The sequence below is a fragment of the Monopterus albus genome, unplaced genomic scaffold, assembly GCF_001952655.1.
Source record: "Monopterus albus unplaced genomic scaffold, M_albus_1.0 scaffold27.1, whole genome shotgun sequence".
Classification (NCBI taxonomy): domain Eukaryota; kingdom Metazoa; phylum Chordata; class Actinopteri; order Synbranchiformes; family Synbranchidae; genus Monopterus; species Monopterus albus.
Genome location: NW_018127907.1, coordinates 2,980,498 through 2,993,755, shown reverse-complemented (window position 1 = coordinate 2,993,755; position 13,258 = coordinate 2,980,498). Strand labels below are relative to the sequence as shown.

At 42.4% G+C, this 13,258-nt stretch overlaps 1 protein-coding gene across 1 annotated transcript in view; it reads right to left on the bottom strand.

The window, feature by feature from the left end:
* The window catches only part of polr1a (RNA polymerase I subunit A), a 38,547-nt gene that overhangs the window by 21,956 nt on the left and 3,333 nt on the right, over positions 1-13,258 (bottom strand). The window contains exons 8-27 of the mRNA XM_020595446.1: positions 12,889-12,972; positions 12,256-12,355; positions 11,842-11,983; positions 10,909-11,070; positions 10,321-10,443; positions 9,923-10,150; positions 9,696-9,803; positions 9,373-9,519; positions 8,110-8,301; positions 7,710-7,859; positions 6,937-7,120; positions 5,572-5,654; positions 4,228-4,386; positions 2,964-3,062; positions 2,712-2,864; positions 2,416-2,498; positions 1,769-1,934; positions 596-719; positions 348-433; positions 33-229 (exon numbers count right to left, since the gene is read on the bottom strand). Of these exons, the coding sequence (XP_020451102.1) occupies positions 33-229; positions 348-433; positions 596-719; positions 1,769-1,934; positions 2,416-2,498; positions 2,712-2,864; positions 2,964-3,062; positions 4,228-4,386; positions 5,572-5,654; positions 6,937-7,120; positions 7,710-7,859; positions 8,110-8,301; positions 9,373-9,519; positions 9,696-9,803; positions 9,923-10,150; positions 10,321-10,443; positions 10,909-11,070; positions 11,842-11,983; positions 12,256-12,355; positions 12,889-12,972 (2,770 nt within the window). The remainder of the gene's footprint in view (positions 1-32; positions 230-347; positions 434-595; positions 720-1,768; positions 1,935-2,415; positions 2,499-2,711; positions 2,865-2,963; positions 3,063-4,227; positions 4,387-5,571; positions 5,655-6,936; positions 7,121-7,709; positions 7,860-8,109; positions 8,302-9,372; positions 9,520-9,695; positions 9,804-9,922; positions 10,151-10,320; positions 10,444-10,908; positions 11,071-11,841; positions 11,984-12,255; positions 12,356-12,888; positions 12,973-13,258) is intronic.

Genomic DNA, 13,258 nt, shown 5'->3' with positions numbered 1-13,258 from the left:
ACCCACCCGTGAGAAGTTCTGGCGTTCAGTACCTGTGTGTATCCAAGCTGTCCTGACTCTGGCCTCTGCTCTGCAGGTATTTCTCTGTGATGTCATGAAAGTTTTCAGAAATAGATCCGAAGCAGACATCTGGCCTAAATATACCCAGAGATGGTTCAGGACAGCGGGAGGACTTCCTCCTGTATTTTGATCTGCTTACTTCATCCAGAGAGCGCCACTGCTGTATGAGCTGTGCGGGGAGAAGAGTTCAAATGTGGTCGGACTAGGTTAGACATCAGTGCTCCTGTTCATAATGCATGCACTGAGGTTTGAATAAGAGGGTGACAGTAAGTAAAAGAAATAAATACCTCTCTGTTGTACACAGCTGGCTCTGTTCCATGTTCAGTTCGTTTTAGTTTGGCTAACTTCTTCTGGGAAAATAACAGGAACGCACCTAACACACATTAAAACAGATATACACAAACATATGTACTTCTAGTTTAGAAGCAAAACTAAGAGAAAGCTATTAAAAGTAAATGTTGATCAAGCCAATGACAATGTCACGGAGGTTTGAGCGCAAGACCATTTTATTGCCCATATGCATACTCTCTTGTACCTCTCCGTGGACATGCTGTCTCTCTCTTTGCTTTCCAGCGCTGGATGGCTGCATAGTGCTGACTGGCACTCTGAAGGTCCAAACGTTCTAAAACCTCATCCAGGCCCTGGGACCTCTTGATGACCTAACAGCAAGGGGAAAAAAATGGATTCTTGTTGACTGGTCAACTTAGCCGATTTTGCTGTGTAATAGTTCATGTTACATTCAAACACTGGAGAGGGCCACATTGTTTAAAGACTGAATATAGTCTGCCAGTGAACCTGAGGCGAGCGGTTTCATCGACTCTGGCTGCATCGTACCACAAAAGGTGACACATTAAACTACACAAGTAGAGATTTATTGATTCGTTCTTTTTGTGCAAAAGTCACTTCTTACTCAAAAATTTAACATTTTTAAGTTCTACAACTGTACTTACTGGATACTATAGGCTTTCTGTGCAGGACTGTGCCTATCTTTGCTCAATTAGGCCACTGTGTCTGGCGTACGCTGCATGATCAACATATAGTAAGTAGTTTTGAAAGAATTGCACAATCTAATATGATATCACAGACCCCTAAAGTTCTATCATATCATTTCTTCTCCCTAACGTGAGCAGTACATGTCTGAAACAGACCTTGGTCTTCCATTCCTGAGGCAGTTTCAGAGCATTCAATGGTTTTTGCAACTGCAGTTGAACAAACTTTCAAAGTTCTTGGACTGACTGACCTTCAGGTCTTAATTATCAACGGACTGTTGCTTCTCTTAACGTAGCTGAGAAGTTCTTGTCATAATGTAGACTACTACAGTAGCCAAACAGGGATGTTCACTTTATATCAACATTATCCCTCAGCACAGCACAACTGATGGTCTCCACCAGATGACATTATTTCCAGGTGAAGACTTCATGAAGCCGTTACAATAATACCAATAGTGTATAAAGCTGTCATTAAGGCAAACAGTGGCTGATGAATCAGATGTCTGAAACATATTTTGCTTTGTTTACACTTTGTGGATTACTACAGATTCCTATATAGGTAATTCATAGTTCTGATATCTTCAGTATTCAGCTACAATGGAGAAAATAACATTACGCCACTGCATGAGAAGGTGGGTCCAATCCTTTGACTGATACCGTAGATGTAATTATTTATGACATGTTCACAACATCACAGTGTGTATTTTACTTAGTGTCACCTCATAGTTGTCCTCTATGAATGGGAACTGTCGTGGCTGAAGGAACTGAGTCTTTGGGATGTCCAGCCCATCCTCACCATACAGGAACTGGACCACTGATCCATCGCTGTCCCTCACTGTCATATCATACTGTACTACCAAACCCTCCAGATGCTTTATGATGCATCTGTAGATGGAAAGATGTGAGTGTGGAAACAAAAAATGAGGAAAAACTTAAGTTTGGGGGGGGGTTGTAAACTTTCACCGACATCCAACATTTCATGTCAATAAAACACCTGTGATGTGAATACCATGGTTCTTCCTTTGTCCACCATAACACTTGTACCTGTCACGCAAACTGCACATTTCCATTTCCCCTCCCGGTTTTACTTCCCCCCATGTGGAGGACCAGATAAAAACTATAGTAACTGAAAATGTTTTATATGTAAATTACATATACTGGGTCAACACAGATGTGTGCAGTGAAATCAAATAATGCGTGCTTCACTTTTTTTAAGCTGTGTTTTTGTTTCAGAGCTGCTGAGAGACAGAAAAAATAAATAAATAAATAAAAATCAATCAAATGTAAATTTAGTGCCTTAGCCTGTTCATGTGACCACACTGAGATGACTCCAGCCTCTAACCCTAAGCAGTAAAGTTCGCATTACCTCTGCAGGTATCCTGATCTAGATGTTTTCACAGCTGTGTCGACCAGTCCCTCTCTGCCAGCCATGCAGTGGAAGAAGAACTCCTGATCACAACCAGACCACACAGACAACAAAAAAGATGCATCATTAAAGAGTTTTCATAAATGTTTGTAGGGGCTAATGTTACATTCCTAGCAGTGATACTCGTTGAAAGGGCTCAAGAGCTACAGAGTGCTTTCTTTCTTTGAGTGTAGTGTAAAAGCAAATTTTACAACGAGCTCTCTATACAACACCAACACACAGTGCTCCACACATACCTGTGCTTTGATGCCTGTGAGGAACCTTCCAGAGACAAAGCCCCCAGCGCCAGGTGAAGGGTCATATGGCTGGAAGCATGGCAAAAATTTTCCAGAAGGCATCAGAGGAGGCCTGCGGCCCTCCAACTCAATCTGACCTAGTAGACAGGAAATCTGAAACACACACAGGTCAGGGTATATGTAAATTAACAGCCTAAGGTTCATTAGGTTTTATTGACATTACATGTGGATGGAGCGGTGGTGGCGAGGTACCTGCATGGTGTTAACAGTCGACCCCTTGGCTCCTGATTGGACCATCAGCTGGAGATTGTTGTCTGGGAAAGAGGTGTGGAGTCCAGCTGGCATACACACCTGCCAACACACAGGATGGCATTTCATCACTATTGCACAGTGAGTACTGTAGGGAGCTGGGCAAGTGTGTGTGTGCTGCGCATGTGTGTTTGGGGGTGGGGGGGTGTTCACCTAGGAAAGATGTCACTACAGGAGTCAACAGGATGTTAAAGTACATGGAAGCAACTGACAAGCTACTTGCCTTTTTCAACCATGAGGTTCAAGGAACAGCAACTGAACTCAGGAACTTGTCTGGGACCTGACTGCGGCCTTCTGCTTGCACTTCCACCACATCTGAAGGACTGAACAATCAAGCGGTTTGGTGGGAGAGCAACACGCCCCTCCTCACTCTTTACCTGTCCCTCTCTGAGCTCTCTTCCATCCATAAGCCATATTCTCTCTCCATGGAGGTGAACGGGTCATAATTATCTGGATTAATATAGGCTAGTTATTTTTCAGTGACAGTTATAATCTGTTTTTTTTTAAGCTATGGCTAAATTAAGTCCTCAACAGTTTGCCAGTCCACTGCAGCACTCAACGACGTAACCACAGCCTGGAGCTGTCGGTCATCACGACAAACGGTCTTCACCAGGCCGACTGACAGCAGAAATGTGGCAACAACAGTTGCCCACATGTGTTGGATGCACATTTGATAGAACGACAATCGACTTGTTGTGCGAAAAATGTGTCTAAAAATGCACTACATCTGACTTGGCCTTAACTGCATCTGCGTATGTGGCTGGTCATGTTGTTTAACATTTTTCCCAGGTGAGTCACTTGGTTAGATGACTGATTTGCCTGAATTGATTTTTTGCTGTAGCGGGGCGCCACTGAGAAATGTTACAAACGGAAACACTGCTGTGAATTGCTGAACCTTTTGGGAACATGCTGGAAATGAGTATTTTTCATTTTAACATGTTATTTTTTGGATTTCACTCTGACTACTGATCCATAAATTTAACATAACACGACCTTTAGAAAGTACTGCACACGGAGAAGGGACATGTTGACACCTAGAACCAAGAGGGAGGAAACTAAATGAAACATGGTTCCTGAGCTCCTCAGAACCGTGGCTCCCTGAGAAAGTTGTGTGTGTGCCAGCAGGACTAGTAGGAGGTAAGGTACCAGTCATTGCTCACTGGGCTGACTGTTGGTACTCATAGTAGTAGAGGTTGTGATAGTCTACCTTGTTGATATCATTGTTCACTTGATTGGCCACTTCTTTGAACTTGTGGTCAGCCATGGTGAAGTCTCTCTGGTCTGGGTTGAGGTGAGCGTCCTGCCAGCGACTCCGAGCCTCAGCTTGATCTACGCTGGAGGGCAGGTTGAACGCTGCATGAAGGGCCTGATTGAAGGGACAAAACAATAAGAAAGCACTTAGGTTGAAAGCCACTATACGCAGAATTTGAAAAAGTTAGACTTTACTGCCCTGTAGTGGTAGTTTTAAAGAAGACAATGGGCCAAAGCAAGAACTCTGTACATTAATGCTCTTGTCATCTGAATTAATTTGAGTTTAAATATATTAACCTTAAATAAAATATATGACCAAAACTAAACTCTCACAATCTATATTCTGTTCATCATATTTTCTCAGAGCCTCCCAATTTAATGAGAATTTTTGATTTTATGATTTTCATTGTCACATTTTGGCACAGGAACCTCTTCAGTTCAGTACAGTTTCAAGTCTCTCACTTCAACGGCTGCATCAGCCTGGTGTATACCGTCATCCTCTGTTCATATTCTTTCCAGATACAGAGTCCCTCTTCATCTAACTTCATGTCAGAGCACTTCCTCTTTATATCTGTCACAGCATGGCACTGATTTACTAAAAACAGGGCCTGAGGGCCCACAGTAAAAGACCCTGCTTTTTACTCTTATATGACATTTTTATGAATGAAACTAGCCCACAGACAGTGGAACAGGCAGCCGTAACTGGCAATTTTAGGTGCACATCTCCTCATGAGTCAATGTTCATTAGGTGAACACACACTTGTCCAGTTAAGAGCATGTGGCTGATTCATATGAGCACATGCCATAGAAAAACAGTACGAGGTTTAGAATAAGAAAGAAAAACAAACAACGTAATAAGAAAACAAAAAGGTTACTGCACGTGAAAGGCAGGATGCAGCTAAAGAAGTTAGGACACCAAACATTTGTGTATCAGTCATGGCAACATCATATTAACCTCTGGCTGAACCAATTCATTTGTGTGTAGTACATATTTATCCCCAGCAGCCATGTTGGAGCACCACGGGGCCCATGAACTACACCCTCACTGTGGCAGCCATTTTGGCCAGTGGCATCCACTGAGGAGGAAGCACTGAATTTGACAAAGCTGCAATCTTTCTAGGCCTCATTTACATTGGACTAGTGATATATTTTTCTGTTTGACTGACCCAAACACTGGGCATTTATGAAAGTGCTCTACTAATGTACCTTCACAATGTTCAGAGTATACCATATTACATTCAGCAGTGACAACACCATAAGACTGGGGATTTGAGCAAAACAAGCTGATGCTGAGACTCACTTTGGTGCCAATCTTCAGAGACGTCTTAATAATTTTTTTCCTCTGCTTATTGGCGCCCGATTTCACCAGGATGTCCTCCACGCCTACATACAAAGACATACACACAAGTGACAAATGTAAGCTGAGTGATGGATGGACTGGATGGTGTTAGGCAGGTGATGAGCAGTGCCAGGTGTTCACCATGATCCCTGCTTCTTGCTTCCAACAGTATTCTAACCCCTTCACTTTCTGCACACTTTATTGTTGTAAATTCTGATTTGAAACAAAACAACGTGCAACTTTTACCCATCGACCTACACTCAATAAACCATAATGACAAAGTGAAAACAGGTTTTTAGGAATTTTTGCAAATGTAATAAAAATCAAAAAGTGAAATTTCTCATTTACTAAAGTATTCAAACCCTTCACTCTGCAGACACCCCTTTGGCCGCCGTTATTGTCACATGCACTATGAAGCTGATCTTCTTCAAGGTCCACTTAAGAACCAGCCTTTTTGGAGAACTTACAATTTGATTCCAAGCGGTCAAATGATTCAATCCAATACAAAGAAAGAAGGGCACTTTACAGTATTGTAGCTCTTTCTCTAGTTCAGCGGATTAACAGCCAAGCCACCTGATTTCCAATTGGCTATTAAACACATGAATGGGATAAAATAAAAGTATCCTCGGGCTCAACTAGACTTTCCAAATGATACTGGGATCAATGGATCAAATTCTGATAATGGAGAGTATCATTTTGTGGGTTTATGAGGCTCAAAAAAATGTATTCACTGTTTCCTAGTCGCTCATTCTCCAATGATTCTCCAGTGGAAAAATGCTTTTTGGGACAATGTGCGTCATGTTGTGGCAACATGATTTGGCCACTCTGCCAAATTTGCTTCACTGCCTGACACCGTTCCTGAAAGCTTGGGATGTACCCAGAGTTCCTTGGACTTCGTGGCTTGGTTTTTACCCTGACCTGCGGGACCTTATATACACAGGTGTTTACCTCTCTCAACTATGTTCAGTCAGTTCAATTAGACACAGGTGGACCCTAGTCAAGTTCTATACATCTCAGTGTGAACTAAAGGTAACAGGATGCACCTGACCACAGTCTGGAGAGTCACAGCAAAGGGTCTGCATACTTTTCAGTGTTTGATTTTCAGTGCCTTTACAAACATTTCTAAAAATTGACTTTGCTATTATTGTTTACTGATTGAAGACTGATGAGCAAAGACTGCAATACAATTAAAATCAAATACAAATAAGTGTGCAAAACATGAAGGGGTCTGAATACTTGCTGAAACCACTGTATGTATGTACAGTATGTATATGTCGAGAAGGAAACTAATGGCTTGGCGTGTGTGTTTAATTTACTGGATCTTACTCAGGGTAAAGCCTCTGTAGAGCTGCAGGTAAGCAGTGAAAAGTCGGGCCAGAGAGCTGAGCAGTTTGCCACTAGTCTCTCCTCCATACAGCTCATAGCAGCAGTGGACCAGGCCGTAGGCTGAAGAGCCATAGTGAGCTTTGTCCAAAACCCCCACCAACAGCTCCCCCTGACGAATCACCACCTGCAAAACAAAACATTAAAATGTCAAACACTGACTTTGGACTCTGCCCAAAATACAGCTAGTTCCACACCTGGCTTTACCTAGTTTGTCTATTCATATGTGTTTCTAACATTACATGACTTATTGTAAGAAGACTTCTGAAGACAAGTTTCACTTTTCCATACAAAGGCAAAACAACGCCCAGATCTGTATCAAGTTGGTGTTGAAACATGTTGATTTGGGCTGGAAAGTGAAATGTTTGTCTGTGTGTGTGTGTGTCTGTGTGTGTGTGTGTACGTGTTTTTCCTGCTACGTGGGGATATCTTCCTGACTCCATACCAACTCATGAGGACCCATTTCACGGTGGGGACCTAAATTGAGGTCCCCATGGGGAAGCAATTGAATTTTAGGGTGGCATCATGGTTTAGGGTTAGGATGAGGTTAGGGTCAGGGTCAGGCTTAGGGTTAGGGTAAGGCAAGTAGTGGTTCTGGTTAAGGTTAGGGTTAGTCTACAGGAAATGCATGTAAGTCAATGTTATGTCCCCATGGACTACAAAACATAAACTGTATGTATGTGTGGTGTGTGGTGTGTGGTGTGTGGTGTGTGCACCTGTGAGTCACACATGCTGTCAGGTCTGTATCCCGGAGCTGCACGTGGCGGGACTTGGATCCATGCTTTGCTGGGAATTTTTGATTTGCCCACCAGATTGAGAGGCACAGCGTTGTGTGGGATCACATTTAGCAGAAGCGTAGAAACCACCTACAACAAACAGCAAATTAATGACACGACAGTGAAACAACTGCAGAGGGTTAGAGTTATGACTGCCCGACATGTACTTACATTCAGTAAGTACATGATGGGCAGTCATGTTTGTTGGAGTACAGGACAAAACCTGAACACAGTTAATCTGTGATTTCCACATCTGAACCGATTTCACTGTTTCTTTCAGCACATTCAAAACCCAAAGAGTGACTCTACTGAAACACTACAATGTGATAAGCCTGATTACCTGTTTTCCTGTCCATAGCAGCCGTGGTTTGAGTATGGCTGGCGGCAGCAGCTTGACTCTACCTGGTTTGTCTGTCAGTCCTCTGTACACCAACTCTGTATACTGGTCTCTGGTGAAGAAACATCCTCGTATCGTCATCCTCGTTCCTGACACCATGTGGTCCTGGATCAGACCCGCTAAAGGTTTACCATCCTGAAGATACACAGAGCCAAAAGCTTAAGTGCAGGCCTGTTTGTGTATGCAAGTATATGTATGAAATTTCAAAAAGGCTGCCCAGTGATGCAACAGGCCTCATATTCATCAATACAGAGAACCAGCACTTTTATTTTTAGTTCTCTTACTGTACTGTTACTTCTTTATGTCTGTCACTTTTTGCTAAATATACTCTGCTATAAAGCACAGACCATCAACAGATGAACTCCAAAGTATGTCAAGCCATTTAAATAGCAAGCACTGCTTGGTTAATTTGTCTTATCAGGTGAAACTCTAGAGTCTATTTCAAGCACTAGATCAACCTAATACAGATCAATTCTGTTCATTCTTTAATGGGGTGCACAGGAAATTTGATTTGTGAACACCAAAGTAGACTCATCTGTCAGTAAAACAGATAAAAAAAAAAGTAGAAATAACACAGATTAAAATAAATATCATGGAAATGATGGCAAGTAAAACAGGCAAACAAGAACAAGGTCAAAAGACAAAGAGTAAGTAGAAATAATAACATGTACTTTTGCATCTACATTTGAAATTACCGTGTTTGGTGGTCACTGTGATACTCTACAATGAAACATCATAATCCAGGTTAAAAGAACAAAAGCTCCATTTTAGTTCCATCAATAAATAAGCACTATGTTATATCAGCTGTCACCCACTACTACTTACAGGAAACCTAATGTAAATTAATGTGCCATAAAGTAGGCAGCTGTCCAGATGCACTTTACTCAGCACAGTTATAATTATGTAGTCCTGCTTTCAAACATATCATAATAATCCTTGTACACTAAGATAATAGTTACACACACAATAACAGACCTGTTTGAATCCTAAGGTAAAAACAGCACAGGCAATAACACTGTATTCACTTTGTTAAGAGTGAAAATAAATCTAAAACTTTAGAAACACCACCAGGTGTTTGCAGCTATTGCTGCCAAAGAGTTTAGGGCTGTTCTACTCGATGACAATCTGCTACCCAGATATATATTTATATACACACACCCACCTTGGGGACAAGGTACTGCTTCAGATATATATATGTACACCCACCTTGGGGACAAGGTACTGCTGGTCCGTGCTGACTAACGTATAGGCCTCTGCTCTGGCCAGCTCGCTCTGAGGGAAGTGAGCATTCATTTCATCTCCATCAAAGTCAGCATTGTACGCCTTGCAGTTGGCATAATGGAGCCTTAGTACCTGGATCAATCATTAAGATACAGCACAGTGTGTTGGATATCATATATCCAAGTAATACAGTACTGCAGCAGATCAAGTGCAGAACACATGTTTTTTCAGATGAAACAATGTAATTCCACTCTGCCTTTATAATAAGTGACATTAAGACAAATGAAACTGGACCCATTGAATCTTACCTTCTCTCCTGGTAGGATGCGGGCACAGTGGGCCTGTATGGAGGGTCTGTGTAGAGTTGGTTGTCTGTTGAGTAACAAAACATCTCCATTTTTTATATGACGATTCACCTGGAGACACAAAAACAAGTGAAGAGTTATACCACTAACAGTAAAAGGGTACGCTGCAAGGCGTACTAGGGTTTATGACTATTATATGGCTACACTTAGGACCAGAATATTTAACTCACTATCTTCATTGGCATCTTATGTGGACCAGGACAGGGTGTCAGCAGCTGCTTAGCAACCGCTTCTCTCTGTGCAAAGCTAGTAGCTGATAGGATGGTTCTCCTGCCATCCTCGTTTATCACCATGGAAGCACCAGGGTGGACGCTGGGCCCGTTAAGGACGGCCTGGCGAAGCTCCTTCACGTTCCATGGAGTGACAGGTTGAGGGTACGTCAGCTTGGTGGCAAACACCTGCGCACAAATACAGAAGTGACAGTGAGTGGCTTCATTTTGGATCAAACTCAGCACACAGAGAGTTATCCAATTACATTTCTTTAAGAGACAGCAATCTGCCTTCCACACAAATGTTGGCCACCGTCTCTCTACAGTAAAAAAGTGACCAGAGAGAAATAGAGATGTACCATAGGTATTCCTATCTCGTTGGTTCCTATGTACATGTCTGGACAAATGACAGATCGTGCTGCATAGTCCACTCGTTTGCCCATCATGTGTTTCCGGAACAATCCGTCCTTCTTCTCCAGGATCTAATGGGAGAGAGGAGAGCACGGCAATATCTTCATCAGAGACAAGAGTGACCTTTACTACTTAGAGAAATGCTGATCACCACACTGCACCAGGTCATAGACTGTGCATACACTATACATGATTTGTTACACTGTGTGTGCTAATTTGTTTAAGAAGCAGCTGGAAAACACTAGCTGCATTCACATTAACTGCTGAAATGGCCCAAATCCGATTTTTTTCCCCTCCAAGTGACTCAGATCTGATCTTTTCACAGATGTGTGAACAAACCTATTTGGAATTTTTCAGATCAGAACTGAGCCACTTCCATTCATGAGCCCAGATCCTTTTCATATCTGATCTCTGACCATACGACCGCTGTCAAACCAGTCAGAGCAGGATTCATGTGGTTTATTAAACAAGTCACTCCTCTGGCATGCTGCCTGTCCTCATCATTGATTCTCAGCCCCTCACAGATGCCATCTTACCTGTCTAATTCCAGGGTACTTTTCAGTCATCAGTTTGTCCATGTCACTGTCAAAAACAATGTTGACGTGGGACTGTAGTCGGATCCAGATGTTGTAGAGTTTATCTGTTAAAGTCTGTCCAGGGATCCCAGAGAGAAATGACTGGTCGGTCTGTTCAGGAGCCTGAAACACATGACACAGGACAGGCTAAGGTGTGGCCGACTGGACCACAAAACTAAAGCTGGCCTCACACTACGGGATAATTAGTACCCATTTGCCCTTCCCAACAACCGTGGAGGTGATCCTTGAGGCGAGGCCCCTCGGAGGCGATTCTCGGGCCAAATGTTCCTGTAGTGTGAGGTGCTGAAGGACCTAATCATTATGCCTCTGACAGAATCAACAGCCAATGACAGCGAACCAGCCAGAAAGCATCACAACCACTTGTAGCATTAGCTTATACTAGCCTCCTCGTTTCCTGCCTGCACTGCAGTAAGGCGTGTTGATTTCATCTTCTCAGCCAAGACTTCATTCACAATTTTCTTCCCCTTCTTTTGTTCTCTGCGCAAAACTTAGCACACACGAGCACTACTGCTTGACGACCAATGTCCACCTCAGAGTTTGTTTTGTTCTGAAGTCATGTCTACCTGACTCATGTTTGATCACGTGAGTTGTTGCGAGATCCCTGGTCCCCAGAACTGGCGTCTCTGAAGTCATTCAGTAAAAACAGCAAGTGTGTGGTCCAGCCTCTGGACTGAATCGTCTAGTGTGTGTGTGTTCTTAAAGATTAAAATGTGAAAAAATACATTAAAGCTGTCATTATGTTTTCGGTCTATCGTGTTTTAAAATCAGTTAGGATTTTAAAATTTTCTAATGTGGACCCAGCCTAAGATGCTTTAAATGCCTCTTTATACATCAATGTCAGTTACAGTTTATCACATCTACACACTGCCTTACCTCTTCTTCCTGAGTATCTTTCTCTCCTGCAATGAGAGCCAGAAGTTTCCTTATGATTACACAGTCCTTCATGACAGCCTGCATGTTGACTGTCTGACTGTTGGTAAACATCTGGTCACCCAGTCGATTGATGGGGCGATACCTGAACGGGAGAGGATGAGGTGGTGGAAGGCGACATATTCACACATCAGAAGAGCAGTATATCACTTTTATCACAGAAATTAAAAATACTTCTTACATAATAGCAAACTAGAATTACAGCTTTGCGGTCGTATGTCTCCACCAGCCAGTCTCACTCTGTTCCTACTGTTCACACGTGTTTTGCTTCTGATGACAAAGAAAATCTAGCTCCAAAGAAATTCTAATACTCTAGAAGCTGTAAGTATTGTAAGGCTTGTACATTAAATACTGCACCTGCAAGGTGGGACCACGAGCAGGTCTAAGAAGAACAAGTCAGGCCAGAAACCTTTCTGTCCCTCCTCCAGCCCAGAGAACAGACACTTCAGAAAGAAACCTGCAATGACAAGAGGAAAGAAAGTTCTATTTTGAAAACTATTCCTTCTCATTGTCAAAATGGATTATGTTTTAGCTTTGCTTTCACTGCTCTACCATTCCCCTACCCAAAAAAGGACATTTCTAGGTAGGTAGGTACTTTATTGATCCCACAGTGGGGAAATTCTACAAAATGCCTTTGAGAAACAGCAGTTAAACTCATACTGAACCAGTGAAAACAAGGCACGAGTCAAACATAAGCTGTATGAAAAACACAAAAGCAACAGCAAAGCTGACATCTATTACAAAAATGAGTCTGACCAAACTCTTAATGATTGCATCCTTATAAATTTACAACATATAATTCATCTTTGTTACAGTCTCCTCATATGCTTCTTGTTAGATATTACTTAAACCGTGTGAACCCTCTAAGACTGCACTTCATTCCAAATGCACCTTTAAATGTCTAAATATGTCATCATCTGGCACTCAGGATGCATCCAGGTCACACACACAGAGTGGCTCATTTGCAGGACAGCTGTTGTGTTGGCCTACCTTCTTTCTCCCACAGTTGGATGGTGTGTTCTCTAGCAGTACTAGCAGTCAGGTAGACTCTCTTACCATCCGTCAGATCTAGTGCTGGGAGACAGAAACCAGGCAAGTTCTATTTACTAGGGCTGCACAATTAAATCGTTTTGTGAGTGTGATTTAGATCCCTGTTCAGTCTCTGTCTCACATGACAATGATTCTACTGTGTTTGCCTTAGCAGTGAGATTCCTTGCATAAAACTAAGTGGTCCCTAAGCTGCATTATCCAGTAACCACAACTAATCACTGCAAAGTGATTTATTTTTGCCTCAACTGCTGTATGGTGCTAGGTGTACAGGGCAGGCAATGTTGGAAATATAATTGCAGGATGGCACAGA